The 13,776-nt window shown below is 38.6% G+C and overlaps 1 protein-coding gene across 3 annotated transcripts; it reads left to right on the plus strand.

The window, feature by feature from the left end:
* Positions 1-2,205: 2,205 nt before the first annotated feature.
* Positions 2,206-5,969, plus strand: LOC122033518 (ADP-ribosylation factor 2-B). 3 transcript variants are annotated; one of them, XM_042592558.1, is made up of 7 exons: positions 2,206-2,355; positions 2,675-2,833; positions 3,931-4,001; positions 4,289-4,408; positions 4,754-4,872; positions 5,595-5,676; positions 5,783-5,969. In XM_042592558.1, exons 2-7 carry the CDS (start codon positions 2,686-2,688, stop codon positions 5,783-5,785), a joined length of 543 nt encoding a protein of 180 aa, XP_042448492.1. In that variant the 5' UTR covers positions 2,206-2,355; positions 2,675-2,685; the 3' UTR covers positions 5,786-5,969. The 3 variants fall into 3 exon arrangements, with proteins under 3 accessions (XP_042448492.1, XP_042448493.1, XP_042448494.1); XM_042592559.1 differs by having other exon boundaries at positions 2,680-2,833; XM_042592560.1 differs by lacking the exon at positions 2,206-2,355 and adding an exon at positions 2,366-2,491.
* The last annotated feature ends 7,807 nt before the right edge of the window (positions 5,970-13,776 follow it).

Raw genomic sequence — 13,776 nt, forward strand, 5'->3', positions numbered from 1 at the left:
GTTGTATTCTCCGATCGCCAGAGGAGCGTAGTGCCTCGGTAGCGGATCTTGCAGTATCGCCTCGGAGAATTGGCAGTTGACCCGCTCGGGAGACAAATAAGCTTTCTGCGCTTTGCCTTTCCTCGCGTCCCGAATGGGCGCTTCTTCTGACGAAGAACCTCGCTCTTGGTTGGCTTGCGCGATCTCGGAGGGCGTCTGGAATAAAGCCTGGTGGAATGGTATCGGGGCGTGCGTCGCCTCCCCTTGCGTGCCGGTTGACCCTTTATTCTGTCCTCAGATGGACAATTGTTCCGGCCGGTCTTCCTGCACCGCTCGACCTCCTGAAGCTGATGTCACCTGTTGCGCCAGCCGATCGACCAACGCTCTTTACTGCTGCTACTCGACTATTTTTGCCGCTCGTGCTTGTTTGAGCGTGTCGAGCTCCTCCTGAGTGAGCGTCAGGATGTGAAGTCGTCCATCTTCTTCCATCTTCCATCTTCTTCCATCTTCCACAGACAACGCTAAATTTGATCCTGTCCGAGAGTTGAGTCGACGGACATTGGGGAGATGGCGCTCACGTTGACTGGGTGTAGACTGAAGATGACGTGGGCCTCCGATGAGTTACGCCTGCAACCATAAGTCGTTAGTGCCGAGCTGGGGAGGGGTTTCCGGCGATGACCCTCTGACGCTCAAGTCAGTCACCCGCGGCAAGCGAATGAAGTAGAGAAAGAAGCAACAACGTAACTGTGGCTACGGTAGTGAACATACCTCCATCGAAGTCTGGGGGTCCTTATATAGGGCTCCCGAGAGACGCGCGCACGCTTCCCAAGGCGTGCACGCTTGTCAGAGCATACCTGGAAAGGAGGTGTCAGAAAAGTGTGTCTGACGCCATACCTTAACAACCCGAGCATATCCCTGCCGTGACAGTGGAAGCTTCCACCGTACGATTCTCTGTCTGATCATGCCGCCAACCATGCTGCTTGTCAGCTACACTGGTCCCTAGGAAGATATTGTCAATTGCTTCTTTTGTCTGTTATTGGGTCGAGCGAGAGAGTCGCTTGGCCAGTCTGTCGGCCGGGTGTTACCATGGCTGGGCCGAGCGGAAGAGCCGCCCGACCAGTCCATTGTCCGTTTGATATCATGGTCGGGCCGAGCGCCCGCTCAGCCAGTGGTCTGTTGTCCGGCTCCGTCCTGTCGAGCGAGGGAGCCCTGCCTGCCTGGTCGGGACTGCGCCCACCATATAACCGAGCGAGACGGCCGCTCGGCCTTCGTCCTTCCATGCTTGAGTATTTTGAGCATCGGAAGCTCGGTATTTTGCCGAGCTGTCGAAGTGTCGGATCGACTACTCTTCCTGCCGATTGAGAAGGTGGTTCGCCTGATCGGACTGGTGCTCAGGACGTTAACCACTTTGACTGACTTTTCACGTGGCGATGACTTTCTACAAGGCGGGCCCCACCCTTACCATCAGATCATATATTTTATCAATCAAATATATCTAGAAATATATATTTAAAATAAAATGGACACAAACGAGTACGCATATTTGATAAAAAGTATTATTTTTATTTTAAAAGTATAAGAAAGAAAGATAATAAATTAATATAAAACTTAATTTATATATATATTTTTAATCCGTAGGTCAACTCAAGTATGTCATGGGTCGATCCATGTGGATCGTGGATTTAGATAGGTCGGTCCATGGTAAATTTATGATGATAAAATTTTAATCCAATTCATTTAAATTATTGAAGAGAATAGATTAATTTGACGAATCTTACTTAAATTGACATCTCTAGATAATACAGTTGAGGTTTCGACGACTATGTGTACGGTGCACGATGCATGATGCACGACGGCTATCACAGGTTGATCAGAGACCCAACGGTGGCTTGGTTGCAGGACTGGTGGTTGGTACTAATTGAGTTTGTGTTGATGGTTTGTTTGGCCGATGTCTCGAGGTTAGTATCGTGAGAGTATACATGCATATAGTTTTATACCTTAGATAACTCGAGTACGATATTTTATCAAAAATAATTGACTATCTTTAAACATATATTTGATTTTGTACCTTTTATTGATGATATATAATGTACTTGTCATAAAAAATAAAAAATAATAAAAAAAATAAAATATAAAATGAGCACTGCCGTTGCAACACAGTTATATCAGACAGTTACGCCAATCTGATATATTATGTCCGTTATTTCGAAGAGTTACTTCGTCGCCTTTATATCGGTTAGCGCCTCTATGTACTCCTCTTCGCATTTTCTTTTTCTCCAGGCGGAACAGTAGAAGCGGAGACCTATCGGCTCTCACGTTCTCATATCCATCAACCTACCCGTTTCGTACGTTCTACACGCCTCCTGTGATCACCAGGTGATCCCGATTGCATTGTTTCATGTCGATCTCCTTAGTTTTAGGTCACGAGATGCTTGATCTGCTTCCTCCGTCTCTAAACGTAGATTGATCTTTCGCTTATTGGCGGCGACGCTCGGATCGGAGTCTTATTCACGTAGATCTTTTATTCTAAAATCTTCTCCTTGATTTGGTCTCAAAATTTTTGTTGTTTCGTGTGCAAATGCAACGCCATGCCTGGTTCTGCTTCAGATCTGTGGTCTTTGTTGTCGGATCTTCGTCGAGTGTTGTAGTCGTAATTGTTTTAGGCTTTATTAAGTTTGCGTTTTGTTCATGATAGATTAGGGAACGATGGGGCTCAGTTTCGCCAAACTATTTAGCCGCCTGTTTGCGAAGAAGGAGATGAGGATCCTGATGGTCGGGCTTGATGCTGCTGGTAAGACGACCATCCTCTACAAGCTCAAGCTTGGAGAGATTGTCACCACCATTCCAACAATCGGTGAGCACATTTGTGATCGCGCACATTTATCTGCATTTTCATTTTTTTTTTAATTTCAGCGAAGATTGCTATATTTGGTTTATTAACCTAATGTCCTTATCCAGTTATTTAAAAGTCGTAGGCATGCATTATTTTACCTAATGAAAGTGATTTTTGAAGATTTGTGTATGGTTGTAAATTGTGAACGGTCTTTTTTTTACATCATGGAGAACAAAAAACGGATGAAATCTAGTCGTGAATAATTGAAACAACATCTGTAGATTAGCCATGGAGATCAATTTAATTATACTAATGAAACATGATCAACCCTATTACAACTCTTAGACCCATATTCAAAACATAACCAAATTACTGCAATTTGTTTTTTTAGCAAGGTATGTAATATATTGTCAAATATTTAATGTGTTTCCAGGAGTTCTATTTTTCATCAAATTGAAAGATCTTATGATCAATTCATAGATCATTTTGACTCCATTGAAAATGAGGATTTAGAATTTCCCACATCGATCAAACAAAGATTCTACAAATAAAGGAAATGTTGATTCTTTGAGATCCTTCCTATCTCCAAATATGAGAACCAAGATAGAATCAGATCAACTCCAGTAAATACCTTTTTGGATCTTCCTTGATGGTCCCAGCTATTCACGGAACACAGAAAGCAGGCAGATTAACAAATATTTGCTTTTGGAAGACAAATTCAACAAAAGTTCTGAAAAAAAAACAAATTCATACAAATTGTCATGTTTTGAATTTGCTTTTATATCCGCATTAAAATCAGTTATTTTGGTAGGAATTGTAATAAATATTAAACTTGTATTTTGGTAAGTATTATTATTCTTTTTAAAATAGTTTTTGTTTTCATTTGAAATTAACTGTTATAATATTTGTTTGTTAAATAAATGATTCTTCCTTTTGGTGGCGATTATATTAATTTGAAGTGCTCTATATGGACAGGCAATACATGGGTAATTAGGTGTGGCTTGCAACACCATATGAAGTTTACATTTAGTTATTGTAGATTATTTGAAGGGTCCGTGGTTTTCTGATCTGTTTAAATGCATGCTATCTCATTTTAGTTAAAATTGGTTTTAATGCAGGATTCAATGTGGAGACTGTTGAGTACAAGAACATCAGTTTCACTGTATGGGATGTTGGTGGTCAGGACAAGGTACCACTTCATTATTGTTCTTGTTAGCCAGTATTTCTTATCTAAACAATTCTTTTACTTTGAAAAAGTGTTTTTGGTAACAACTGTTTTATGAGAATTCCAGAGGTTGATGGGACACTGAGACAGCATGGGTATTTAATATTTAGGTGGTATCATCAAAATTCACTTTAGATGTTATTAACTTGACATGCAGAGCTGACTTGATTCTCTCATGATGATTTGTTTGTTAATAGTTGCCTTGTTTGCCTTGTTTGCCTGTTTCTAAATAATGTTCTGGTGAACAACAGATCAGACCTCTCTGGAGGCATTACTTCCAGAACACACAGGGACTTATTTTTGTTGTTGATAGCAATGACCGAGATCGTGTTGTGGAGGCAAGGGATGAACTCCACAGAATGCTTAATGAGGTAACATGTTTTACTATAATATATTCCTGTTATAATTTTCAGAATTAATTCTCGTTCTTCATAATCTGTTCTGGAGGAATAAAGTAAATTTCTTCTTACATTTAAGCAATATGGTTGTGATATCATTTCTATTTTATTTTATTTTAAAAAAATGCATATTCTATATGTATCTAGCATATTCCTTAATAATTAAGGGAAATTGTGAAAAAAGTGGGAAACTTCTGTAGTTATATGCCGTACATATTCCTTTCCTGATTTAGTTAGCATGAATGGAAAATTCCTCAATTGTTTTTATTAATGCCTACATGGATCTTACTTTTATTTATTTTTAATCTATGATGATAGGATGAGTTGAGGGATGCAGTCTTGCTTGTGTTTGCTAACAAACAAGACCTTCCAAATGCAATGAATGCTGCTGAAATAACTGATAAGCTTGGTCTTCATTCTCTCCGTCAACGTCACTGGTAAGATATATTTGTGCTATCTGTTTCGATTTGTAACTAACATTTTGCTTAGCAATTGGTTTTTGGAATATATGCTGAATTATCATAAACCAGTCAAAAATAATAACAATCATACAATGGATTTTGTCGCATTAAATATGCTTAAGCTCGATGTATACTATTGTCTTCTTAAGATGATGACACTAAATTGCTCTTCAAGGTTAGAAGGTTGGGTTATTATTAATCTCTTCGATATCAAGAAAGTTGGTTTGGAAACTGCTCTCTCATGGAATCCAGATTGGTAATAATAATAGATCACCTTTCTTATTGCATGTGATGCTAATAAACTTGGGTTGCATAATGTTAGCATAGATCGTTGGCCTCTCTAAACTTAATAATTCAGAGTGACTTATAAAATTATGGTCTCGAGCAGGTAAGTTATATCAAAATGTCCTTTTCCAGTTCAGGGAAGTTCACAAAGAGTGACCCCGTCTATTTTTCTGAGCTGAGTTTTGCTAGTTTAGTCTACACAGCCTCTGCTTTCTGTTTTTTTTTTTTTTTAAATTTTTTTATATTAATATCTTCCCCATGAATCTGAAGTCGGTAGCTCTGCCTATATTACTAATGAATTAATGCCCTATTGTCATTTTCTTGGTTCTTCAACTTCAAGATAACCGTAAAGTTTAAGATGTTGCAATATTGATTTTTGGAGATTGAGAACATAGATTTTGTTTGTTTGCCAGGTACATACAGAGCACTTGTGCTACATCTGGTGAAGGTTTGTATGAAGGGCTTGATTGGCTCTCCAACAACATTGCTAGTAAGGTATCTACTTTTTTATTTTTTAAAGTTGAATCCATTATCTGTTACTTAAAAAAATAAATCATTTTATAGTTTTATTGTAATGTAATGCTTCCCTATTTGTTTACAGTAATCAAAACTTCTTGGAGGTTCTGTCTTAACAACAACCGTTGTTGGCATTCGATGCTTTGGCAACATCGCGGAAGCAAGAAAACTATCAGTGCCGTTTTTTTCCGCCTTATGAAAAACTTAATACTTATCTGTAGAACAAATATGTGCTTGGTTGTCAACAATTGCTATATAAATCACTTTTTATATGATTTATGGATCTCGTGGTTAAATTTCCTATATAGTTCAAGGCACAGCACACTCCCAAAAAAAATTGCACTCCCAGAAAAACCAAAAAAGTGTGTTGGTGAACCATAGTACAGTGTCAGAAAAGATATCCTTATTGTTGCCTAAAACTAGTCACATAAATACTAAACATTAAAAAATTGGGTTCGCACATTATGACATGCTTAACTCATTTAATTCACGGGGGCATCTTATGTCACAGAACAAATTTAAGGGTGCATTTAGTTTAAATTATCATGTATAATTTTAGTTATGTGATTATCATGTAATCATATAATCTTAGTTATGAGGAATGAAACATAACTTAATGTTGTTTGGTTTAATTTAGATAATGTAATAAAATTTTGTTTGTTTGAAGATTTTAGTATATAACCTAGTATGATATTTTATCATATTATTCTTAGTTTAATAAAGTATGATATTTTATCATATTATCCTTAGTTTAATAATGATAATATTATTATTAATAATGATAATATTATTATTAATAATGATATATAAATAAAATTGATTAACATTTTAATTGTTTATTATTATTTTAGGAAATTTTTAGATAATTTAATTAGATTTTAATTAAATCTATTCAATTTATCTGAATTTAATAAGGTTTTAATTAAAATAACAAAGTTAAAAAAAAAAAAAATCTCTGTATCTCCCTCTTCCGCGCGTCGCCTGCTCTCTCGCTCACGCGCCTACTCCCGCTCCCGCTGTCGGCTCCGGCTCCCGCCGCTTGTCGCCACCCCCCTCTCCCGCCCCCTGCTGCCACCTCCGGCTGCCATGCCTGCTCGCACCGCCTGCTCTCCCACTCACGCCGCCACTCACGCTCCCGCCGCCCCCTCGCACCGCCTGCTCTCCCTCTCACGTCGCCGCTCATGCTCCTGGCATGCCCGCTCGCACCGCTTGCTCTCCCTTCACGGCGTCGCTCACTCCCGCCGCCCTCTCAGGCTCCTGCCGCCCCCCCCCCCCCGCCCCCTGTTGCCACCTCCGGTCGTCATGCCTGCTCGCATCGCCTGCTCAGATCCCACCGCCCGCTCCTGCTCCACCTCCTCAACACTGCCTCGCTGTTGATATGAGACCGCCCAGATCGACGACCTCGGCTCGCTCCGATCAAAGGTTAATTTGGGAATATTTTTTTGCTTAACCTTAGGAATCGACAAAAACCAAGGCAGATGGAGGTTTTCTGATTCCTGGTGATATGCTCAAATTGATGACGTGTATGAATTGAGAAAAACTTAGGAATTTAAAAAAACCTTGAACCAAACACGGTTATCATGAATAACCATATACAGATAACTAAGATTATCCATAATAATTCTGAATCAAACACGCCCTATTAAGCACACAGACACACTACTATAAACATTTTAATATAAAATATCATAATATATTTAATAAAGTCGTATGTGGTAACGGAAACAAGAAATAGGATTAATAACTTTGCCAATAAATCTTGTAAATGTATCTAGATCTTTTTAGATAAACAAACTTTAAAGGTATTTAAATGGTTGGTAAATGGATTTACCATGTATATGTGGTTGTTTAACTAACTTATCGGATTTATGATTTGCTTATATTATATCATTTTATGTGGGTAGATGATATTATTTTATTAAATGAAATATGTGTTAGGACCAAAAGTAGCTAGAGGGGGAGGGGGGTGAATAACTCATCGTGTTCGCTAGGTATTCGGCGTTGCTTGTTTCTTCAAAGATATGGCAGCGGAAAATACACAAACAATCACACAACGCTAACACGGTTGGTTTACTTGGTATCCACCTCACAAGAGGTGACTAATCCAAGGATCCACACCAACACACACACCCTCTACTAATAAAACTCTCGTTTATGGTAACTACCAAGGGCGGAGAAGCCCTACAAGACTCAATACAAGAAGAGAGGGAAAGGATACAAGAAATACAAGCTTACAAGCTTACAATGAGTATAAACCCTAACCCTAGCTTCTCTTCTTGGCTTTGATCCGCCTCTTGACTTGGAGAACTTCCAAGATCCTTCAAGAACTGGCGATCTGAGCTTTGTGAGTGCTGTGGAGGAGCTGGCGAGAGATCTGGAGTGAATCGGTGAAGCGATACCGAAGACAACGTTCGCCTGCGGCTATAAACCCGACGCAACGGTCGGATCCCGATCGATTCGAATGTTCCCAATCGATCGGGGAGGCTTTGGATCGATCCACGGATCGATCCAGAGCGCCTTCGCGGAAACGCCGGATCGATCCATGGATCGATCCGAGCTATCACTCGCCCCAATCGATCCACCGATCGATTGGGACATCTGGATCGATCCAGGCTCGCTCACAGAAGGCCTGGATCGATCCACTGATCGATCCATCTCCTGGATCGATCCATTGATCGATCCAGCACTTGGTTTTTGCCCAAAACCAAGTCCCAAGCCTCTCAAACCAACATCCGGTCAACCTTGACCTGTTGGTACATCATGCCTAGCATCTGGTCACTCCTTTGACCTGCTATGACTTTCCACCAAGTGTCTGGTCAATCCCTTTGACCCACTTGGACTTTTCTATTCATGTCAAGTATCTGGTCACTCCCTTGACCTACTTGGACTTCCATCATATGTCTGGTCAATCCCTTTGACCTATCTGTATTTCCTCGTGCCAAGTATCCAGTCAATCCTTTGACCTACTTGGACTTCCCAACACCAGATGTCCGATCATCCTTGATCCATCTGGATTTTCCCTTGCCTGGCTTCACTCACCAGGACTTTCACCTAGCTTCACTCACTAGGGTTTTCCATCTGCCTAGCTTCACTCACTAGGGCTTTCACCTGGCTTCACTCACCAGGACTTTCACCTAGCTTCACTCACTAGGGTTTTCAATCTGCCTAGCTTCACTCACCAGGACTTTTCTTCTGCCTGGATTCACTCACCAGGACTTCCATTCTACCTAACATCCCAGTTAGGACTTCCCAGTCAAGTATCCGGTCAACCTTGACTCTTCTTCAATCAATTTCTTATTGTCAAACATCTAAACTCAAACCAAGACTCAGCTTGGTCAACCAGGTCAACCTTGACCTGAGGGGTGTTGCACCAACAATATGTGAGGGAGTAAATGCTAAATTAGAATTTTGATAGGAAATACTAGAAAGAAAAAGTTTTAGATTTAATAGAATAAAGTTAGAATATATGGAATTTAAGTTTAGCGATGTTAGACATAACGAGACAATTGTTATGATAAGAGATAATGAGTTGTCCGAAACTGAGAGTTGTAGATATTTAGGATCTTTTTTGTAAAATAATGGAGGGATTGAGAGATGTGTCTTACATATAATACAAGAATGATGATTGAAATGAAGGAGAGCGCCGGGTGTTCAGTTAGACCTGCTATATTATATATATATATAGAATTGAATGTTGGACTATAACTCGAGCACATCAGCAAAAGATGAGAGTTACAGAGATGAGAATATTAAGGTGAATGCATGAAAAAAAAACTTCGAAAGATACGTTTAAGATGATACAAGTATGTACTTAGACGACCAATAAATGATGTGAAACTATAATAAATAAGCATATCAAACGAGAAAGAGAAAGATCGAAAAAAGATTTGGTTAGTAATAATAAAATAAAATAAAAATTATTTAAGTATAGATAATGATATAATAAAAAAATAGATATAAAAAAAATTCATATAGCCGATTTAATATAGTAAAATAAGATTTTATTATTATTATTTAATTTTATGTGTATAGGGTTCATACAGATGCATTTGAGAAATAAAGAGACATGAAATTCCATAGTCATAGTCGTCCTTAAATACATGTCAAGTAATTCAGATAGACAACTACTATTGGTTGTGAGCCTGCATCGTAAACACACAAATCATCAAACTCATTGCTATTACCCAGAAAGAGAGATAAAGACCTATCATTTTCATTGCCATTGACAGTGGATGGTGTATCAATTCTTGAAAAATCTATCCTCTAGGGATCATCTAGCCTATCAGGTAAATTGGGGCCCAAAGAAATGACAATCTTATGAAGCATAGGAAATTCACCGTCTTCATTCACAAAACATTTCCAAAATAGGTATTGATACGATGATAAGGAGGATCCACTAAGTATGGGTCAAGGATTGAGATAACAGATGATATGGAGGTTAAAGTTAAGGTCAATGTAGAGGTCAAGGTTGTCAATGTCAGGGAACCAACGGACTTACCAAAAATAGGCCGAGCGGAGGTTGACTTCAGCTGTCGATCGGGCTTAATGGGTCCGATCGACCAAGAAACTTATCGAAGTATATCGCTCTTCTGGACAGGTCATATAGAAGAAACATCATATGCTCATTACGGATCGACAGAACGCTTAGGCGACTGGAGCGCTGGGCTGATCAGGCGGAAACAATCAACTAAGCTATAGGATGATGGAGAAGAACGGCTAAGGGCGACCGGGTTGGGATCCTCGGTCGAGCGACTTTCCTCTCAGTCAAACAGTGGAACCCCTCTTATATCTCTTAATATCCCTTTAGGAGATAATGTCGCTGACAACCAGACATGATCAATAGGCGGATCGTATGACGGAGATTTCTACTGTCTTGTCAAGGATTTGTATGTCTGTTAAGGTATGGTGTCAATGACACTTTTTTGACATGTCCTTTGATAGGATAATTTGGAGAACGTGTCTATGCCTTAAGAAGCGTGCACGTCACTTACTGTAATGTTATATAAAGGGAGGTTTATGCATCGATGGAGGTACACGTTATTTACTATTCATGCTAGTGCTTTCACTGTTGGTGTTGCTCCACTTTTTTTTACTATTCCGATCACTGATTTGAGCATCGGAAGGTCAATGGGGGGGGTCTCTTCCCTGACCCGGCACTGACATTTCTTATGTTACAGAGCACAGCGAAGTCTACACGAGGTCAACCAAGAAGTCACATCCCCAGCTAGTCTTTTTCATAATTTTCAGATAAAATCAGGTATGTTTTCTATCGTAAGAATCTCCAGAGATAGAAACCCCTTTAAATTCGCCAACTTTATGATTTTCTTCTTCTCTTCTATATGCAAGCGTTTGAGCTTAGGTAGCAGTCCAAGTGGCACCAAGGATTCACGCTCTTCAAAGCCAGATTATCTCACCATTTCCATCCTCGAGAAATTAGTGTTCGCCAGCGCATCTGGAAATTAGCTAACAGGATAATTCAAGATCCACATGTATTTTAGATACTCATGTGGCTACAATTTATCGACAACTTCATTCCAAGTATTTTTTTTCCAAATAATCGAGATTTAAAACTCAGGCCAGTACATGTCTGAATTTGAACAACTAGTGATACTTTAAACAAGTAGTGATACTCAGGCATCATGTCAAGAGTTACTTTGTTTCTTGAATTTGCTTTGTGGTCGAAATATAAAGTGGAACCATCAACTAAGGATTAATTGATGTAATTAGGATATCTATGATCTGTTCGAAAACTGGAAAGATGTCTTGCTAAAAACTAAGCTTTAGTGTTGACTGGATAGATATTTATCGTTGTCCTGCGTGTCACAAGGCTAGATAAGAAGTCCTCGGCGTTAGTCTTCCGATGCTTAAGTCAGTAATCAACTTTAAGAGAGAAATAGTGAATGAACTGTAGTAATGAGCATGTAAAAAATATGTAGCATCGCATATTTTGCTTGTGGATGAGGATCCCTTTTATAATGTCACTATTGTGTCCATGCGCGAATTATGAAGCACTTCCTAAAAAAGGGCAAATCATAAAGTGATCCGGACACTTTTCTAAAACGAGTCCGCCAATCTCTATGATTTGACATACTGAAAGTTTCGAAAGTGCGATTTGTCTGTAGAATATCTTCTGTCCTCCTTGGTACAAAAGGCTAAAAAAATGTACTAGTTTTGTTGGTTACGAGGTCTATAATAGATTACTTTGATAAATTGATTAAATTACTACTATAATCCAACCAGCCGTGACTCCCGAAGAGTACCTGATCAATGTTTATGAGTGTCGGTGACTTGACTTTCACTCGATTTCTTTATTTGAATTGTACACAACTAGGTGTCTTAGTATGTCTGATTAGATCATATGTCTAATCGGTTGAAATATTCAGTCGGGATAATTAATACTTAGTTTTATATTTCATCCTACTTCATCGTTGATTGTAAGATTAGTGTTCAAGGCCAAATTGACCGGAGGGTCCGATTGAATGAATCCCTAGTCTAACACTTTGTCCGTACATAGGACTATGACTCACGGTCAAGCCAGCTCAGACCTTCTCTTGTTTCCCGTGAGATTGAACGTCTTTTAATTTTAACTTTAAATTTTACATGAGTCGACTTTTTAGACTTTGACTCCTCCCAAAAGAGCTTCCTTGGCTTTGCTTATTGGATTTATTTGGTGGCCAAAATATAGTGCCAAATCATCAATTGAGGATTAATTGGTGTCAGTGGGATACTTAATATAAAAAAAAATTGTTAAATACTTAAAATATTAATGGGATAACATAAAGGGTAAAAAAAATCCAACATTCATGGAAATCGTTTTATTCTTTGAACATTTCAACATAACGTAATATCTCAACAATTGTACACTAAGTGGATCGAATACTACTATGTCATTCTTATCATAATAACCTATCTTTACACAAATAATCTTACATTATGTGTGTGCCAACAATGCAAATATAAATGAGGCAAGTACGACTACACAATCAGGCAGCAATCATAACTCAAGAAATTTTAAGTTGTAACACTTTTGTTTTCTTTAGCTTTTTTGTTTTTTGTTTTGTTTTGTTTTTTTTTTTTTGCTTCGGAACTGGTTGGCTTCCCTTTCACTTAAGTAAGGTGATCGTTTTGATTCCACTGATATTTTTTTTTTATTGATTATCAGAATAAATTAAAAAATATGTATGATGATTAATCTGACATTCTTTAGTTGCGCTCCTCATGTTGCCACAATGAGATCTGAGATTCGAATTTCGGCAAAACCTAGGTAAATGCTTCCGTTATGTGCTAGTCACTATTCCAAAGGCTAGTAGCCGTCTGTGATTTATCTCCTCCGTGTTGACCCTGGGACGGATTGGTGGGTGCGTTGGGGGCGAGCGTATTTACCTTTTGCCATAATTTAGTTGCGCTCCTCATTTGAAAAAAAATTCCTTTAAATATGTCATAGCTAAAAATCAATCTATGAATATTTGGATAATAATCTGAATATCCTACTATGACACAATAACTCCGGGAATGATTGACTTTCCTTTCTCGACCCAAAGTGAGGAGGAATAACACCTTATGGACCACCTCATTCCTCGTGTCACAATAAATTTTATTGCGGTTGCCAAAATACATGGAAATTAATATAAGGATCAAATAAATAAAGGGTAAATCTCCAATCATAATTTGAATTTTACATGTAATCTCTATTCATTAAAAAATCAATGGAGACTACATACAAATTTACCCTCAAATAAATATGCCTCGAGTTTTATTGAGGAATACTTTATGCGTAAGGAATTAGATGAGAAGAGAAAAAAAATGTATAGGTTAATTGAGTTGGTTCATTGTCAAACATTTAATATATGAAAACTGCATATACAGTTAAAATAGAAGTATTTACAATTAGAGTTGTGAATTTAAATTGGATCCGTCAAATTGATCTATCTTATCAAATAATTTAAATAGATTGAGTTAAAATTTTATCAATCTAAATTCGTCACGAGTCAACCGCTTCGGCCCGCGATCCCACCACAGGTCGGCTCGTGATGGACTTGGGTTGGTTCGAGGATTGATAAAATCTTTCCGAAGTAAAAT

This window comes from Zingiber officinale, chromosome 11B (genome assembly GCF_018446385.1).
Source record: "Zingiber officinale cultivar Zhangliang chromosome 11B, Zo_v1.1, whole genome shotgun sequence".
Lineage (NCBI taxonomy): Eukaryota > Viridiplantae > Streptophyta > Magnoliopsida > Zingiberales > Zingiberaceae > Zingiber > Zingiber officinale.